General features: G+C 35.3%; 1 protein-coding gene across 1 annotated transcript; it reads right to left on the reverse strand.

Annotated features, from left to right (window-relative positions):
* Positions 1–214: 214 nt before the first annotated feature.
* On the reverse strand, positions 215–1,895 carry LOC131076438 (LOB domain-containing protein 4). The gene is made up of 3 exons (XM_058013619.1): positions 1,741–1,895; positions 1,413–1,589; positions 215–696 (listed from the first exon to the last, which is right to left on the reverse strand). The coding sequence occupies exons 1-3, from the start codon at positions 1,753–1,755 to the stop codon at positions 337–339; spliced, it is 552 nt and encodes a 183-aa protein (XP_057869602.1). The 5' UTR covers positions 1,756–1,895; the 3' UTR covers positions 215–336.
* Positions 1,896–4,915: the final 3,020 nt, after the last annotated feature.

Raw genomic sequence — 4,915 nt, forward strand, 5'->3', positions numbered from 1 at the left:
ACCACATTTTGGTACGTGGGCCTATCTATATCGGTTAGAGCGGGCTCGCGAGTCTTGCGTTCCTTCTTTTTTTTTGACTTGAGACCGTTGATTAGTATTTATTGATTATATTTAAAGCTTATATGAGAACGAGGAAGTGAAAGACATTGAAATCCATTCAAAACAGCGTCCCCACATTGTTGGGGAAAGTAAAGGAGGCAATCAAAGCTAAAAATAACTTTAATGTGGACCCTTGTTGTCAAACATATATTTGATATACCAAACAAAGATATGACAGGTTTTCCTGTCTACCCCTTCCAGCTTCAAAAGAGAAAAACTCTCCAACACAATTTATGTTCACTGTGTTTTCCAAAGCATCAATGGATCCACATCATCTGAGAACAAATCCTCCACATCCTCTCCACTGAGGTCATTTTCATTATCATTATCAGGCGGGTGAGTGAGAGAGGGAGAAACTGTTTGTGCATCTTCCTTCGATGTGTAGGTGAGTGTGAGCAGAGACAAAAAATTGGCCTGTTGAATGCGCAGGTTGAGAAGCTCCGCTTGTGCCGCCGCCACTTGAGACTGCAATTGTGATATCTGATGCTGCAGTTGAGATACTGTTCCAGCGCATCCGTATACGGGATCCCTCACCCTCGCATTCGCTTCGTACACCATACTGTTTACTGCATCTGCTCTTGCATCGTTTGGGAGATCCTGTCATACATCCAAATTTCACTCATTCAATAACAACATCTAACAATTAATAAAACCAAGGTTTTATAGTTCATTACGTTTTTCAATATTGTTTCTGATTTCAATTCTATTGGAGTTTTTTCATCATTGATTAACATCATAGTTTTTTCATTTTGTTTTCTTTTAACTCTCAATTATCTTAAAGATGGAAAAACTCTAATACAATTAATTCTTAAGGTGGTTTAATAGTGAAAAACTTGTCTCTGGAAAGAGGGGTCACAAGTTCAAATCTACAAAAAAAAATAGTGTATGTATGTCTCATTTGTAGTACAGTTAGATACATCTGAATATAAGATTGTTCATAAGTCATTCATAAACCTAAAAATAGATAGTCAAATATCTGTTGTCCCATATACTATAAATCATTCATAGATCTAAAGATAGATTGTCCAATATCTATAGACCATAAAAAGATCCATTTTCTCTAATGATAAAAAATTTATATTCTTAAAAAAGAAATCACAAATTCAAATCTGTAAAACTTAATACACCTCTTTTATAGCACAACTCACAATTGAATTCCTCCTGCATAAAATATTTATAATCCCGAGAACAAATTGCTTCATATTGTGAGACTAGAAAAACCCTTTCCATTTCTATTTCCAAATCCAGAATCAATATTGAACAATACATAACAAGAATGTCGAATTTAATTTAAAATGAGAAGCTGGTCTGACCTTAAGCATCTTGATTATGTTGCTTGCGCCGAAAACGTGGTGTGCGGTAGCAAACTTATGAGGACTGTTCGTTGGGAAATAGGGAGCAAGTAAACATTTGTCTCCGCACCTTCTTCTAAGGATCTTACAAGCTGCGCATGGAGTTGCCGGTGGCTTCACGCCACCACTGCAGTTTATCTGCACATTTACGAAAAAATAAGATGATGGGTTAAATTCTATGTGCTTAAACTGATCAATTTTCTGCTTTGACAGACAACATTAACCAAAATTTCTTGACTGCATATTGGAAAATTACTAAACATTTAAGACCTAACAATGAGCAGCTTACCTTTTCTGTTTCCATCCAACGATTACTTGTCCTGTCGCAGCCTTGAATAGATTATACCAGTTATGGCGAGCGAATTGAGAAGTCCTCAGCAGTTCGCAAAGAATGGAAAAGCGAATTGCAAGGTCCTTGATAATCCTCTGGGTAATTGACTGTTTTTATAGGCCAGAGTAGGAAATACGGCCATTAGCTGGCTGCACATGTAAGAGCGTTACGGACAAAGACTTTTCTTCTATATTGATACCGATTTATTAGGACATGAAGTGATCGTTGTGGAATAGTACTGAAAATTAATTGTAAATTTAACGTCCTCTTTAATTTTGGCCGAGGTGATCCGTCACTCAATGTCTCCGAACAGGGATTTATGTGGTCAGTGAAATGATTATGTTCTAAGCTTGCCAGCACATTTATATGGAAAACTTCAACGAAAACGCGTCGGCTCAGTAAACGGAGAAAACATTGACGGCTTCTTACACACTCCCCGGTCCCACAAATCTTCCCTGGAAGGCAATTCTCTATTGCCGTGGCCTCCTAAAATTTCATGGCCGTATGGTTGTATTTATTGATAATAGTTCTCCACATATGATATTATCTATAATCAATAATTTTCAGTTCATGTTAAAATTAGTTTGTGAGATAATTAGTCATATCAAATTGAGGATTTGAAGATTTGTTTTTTATAATTTATGATATTTGAGGATTTGTTTTTGAATCTGTGCATAGAGACACTTAATTGTACTACAAATGAGGTATACATATCTATTTCCTATTATGTATGGAGACACCCAACTTTGCTATCAATGAGGCATACATATCCTGTATCGGTAAGATTTGAATTTGTGAACTCTCTTTCAAAAGTACAAGTTCTCCACCATTCAACAACCATGAGCTTCCTCAACTTCTTAAGAGTCCTCTCATCAATGAACTGTACCAAAAAATAGCTGTCAAGATATTGACATATTTGTCCCTAATTTCGTGAAGATATCACACTCTACAATAAAGTGTTTGTGATTCTATTGGCCTAGTAAGTACAAAAAATGCGTCTTTTTTTCACATGTTTCTTTCCCACTACCTCCTTTCACATTAATTGAACAATAATAATTTTAGCTCTCTAAAGAATACTAACCACTATATAATTTTTTGTTGATAAATCATATAAGGAATGGAATTCTTGAAGATAATATTTCTTAGATAATATTATTTCTGGATTAGATTGTGCTCAAGTTTTTTGAATCAATGTTCTGAATGGTGATTTATCATAATAATAATTTTGTCAATTTTGTCTATCATTATCTATATTATAAATCTATATTATAAATTGTAGAAATCTCCTATCATAACATAAAACTTTTATTTCCCAAACAACTTTTGAGAGACCAAAGACGAGGTTCACGCTGTCAAATTTGTCGCATGAGGCCTCCATCAAAGCCGGAAACGGTAGATTTGTTCATATTCTTGTAATAAATGTGATGTTTGCCTATACTTGACTATGCCCTGATATTTTCTAGATTTCAGTTTACATTTGTCTGTTCCACATTATCTCCATTTCCACTTTGGCCGTGCGCTCTACGAGATGAGCATGTGTTGTGGATATTCAATATTTGAGCACACCGTGAATAGACAATTGTTCAATTTTTGACCAATATTAAATTGTTGACCATCTAACACTGCCTGTTTTTCCAACATGAGAACTGGCCGGCAGCACAATAAGATGACTAATGTACCAACTATGAAGAAAAATACACAATGGCGAAGAATTCTGCAAAAGTTTGGAATGTTCCTGACGCTTTAAGTCGTAATATAACCATTTCAATCCAAGTTTTCTTCTGCAAAAAATCACGTGGGAATGTAGTTTGTCAAGCTTGTGCTGTCAATGAGGGAAAACTAGCGTCTCCCGCTATATCTTTTACATTAGAATACCGCACTAGGAGACTTTCCTAACGCTTTCAGGACTCCAAACAGGTTTACCATTCTTTACGAGAAGATTAGTCTAGCTATTTGGCTAATATTCTAGAGGAAAAAAGTTTATGCTTTCCACTTTTCTTCTTGATATTATAATATTTGTATGGTTTCGGTATTGTGTAATTTGAATGTTTTGATATATTATAATTGTTATCAAGATTCAAGTGTATAGTTTTTAAGTCAAATTCATTGATCAATGTTTTATGAGCAATGGTTCACAAGAACCATCTCTCATGAGAATGAATGATCCACTTAGCAGTCATTGCATCTAGGTGATGTTCACAGAGGTGAAGCATTGGGCCTTCCCAGAAGGTCACTCATCCAAGTACTACTCCAACTGATATATTCATTTATATAAGAATAGCTCAAACGGTTTGGGTTTTTCTCATGTAGGTCCAAGGTTCAATTCATGGCAATGAGGTTTACTAGATAGTTGGGTTGTTTGAGCCCACTAAGTCGTCGATTGAGGTATTCTCACCTAAGCTCATCCCCTTCATACCCCAAAACTTGACAAAAAATGCAAGACGAAGGCAAGGTGTGGTTGAGTCGCTAGCTAATCTCATAATTGAAAATAAAAATAAAATATTGTTGTAATATTTTTAATCTACTTTTTTGATTTAGTAATGTTAGTTCTATTTAGCTTATAATAGATTTTTATTGAGATTCGCCTTATAATAAGATCTCAGCCACTATCAATATTTTATATTTCTAAATGTATAATTATTGGATTTTAATATTGATAATTCTAAGATTTAACTATTACTTATTCATTAAAAAACAATATTATGAAGCTAAAATTTGAATTTTGCTCTGCAAGAGGTGAGCGAGATTTTCTAGAGTAGGAATATAGGTGTAGACGAAGGAAGGGTGTTTTGAGGATTTAGATGAGTTCTTTGTAATGGAACCTTCCTGGTGCCAACCCATAGTGAGGATTGGTGCATGGTTAGTCATCTTTTGTTCCCAAAAATCTAAGTGGGGGGAGACCTCCAAAGTGTAGGTGGGACCTTCTCTGGGTCTCATTTCGTGCCTACTAAAAAAGATACCAATGTTGGTATTAAGGTTTGTGGGTCCTCTCCTTCCTTGACGGTGTCATCTAGCAACAATCCCTAAGGGACTTGGAAGGACCTTTTCAACAATGGTCATTTCATCCATATGGATGGAGTCTTTATTGAGCATTCTTGATAAGGGAACATACTTAAATATAAAAGATCCATCC

Source organism: Cryptomeria japonica, chromosome 3 (genome assembly GCF_030272615.1).
Source record: "Cryptomeria japonica chromosome 3, Sugi_1.0, whole genome shotgun sequence".
Classification (NCBI taxonomy): domain Eukaryota; kingdom Viridiplantae; phylum Streptophyta; class Pinopsida; order Cupressales; family Cupressaceae; genus Cryptomeria; species Cryptomeria japonica.

Excerpts from the sequence above, each read along its gene's own strand:
- LOC131076438 (XM_058013619.1), bottom strand. Across the intron at positions 697-1,412 it reads ACATAATCAAGATGCTTAAG|GATCTCCCAAACGATGCAAG; the intron begins GTCAGACCAGCT and ends GATGTATGACAG.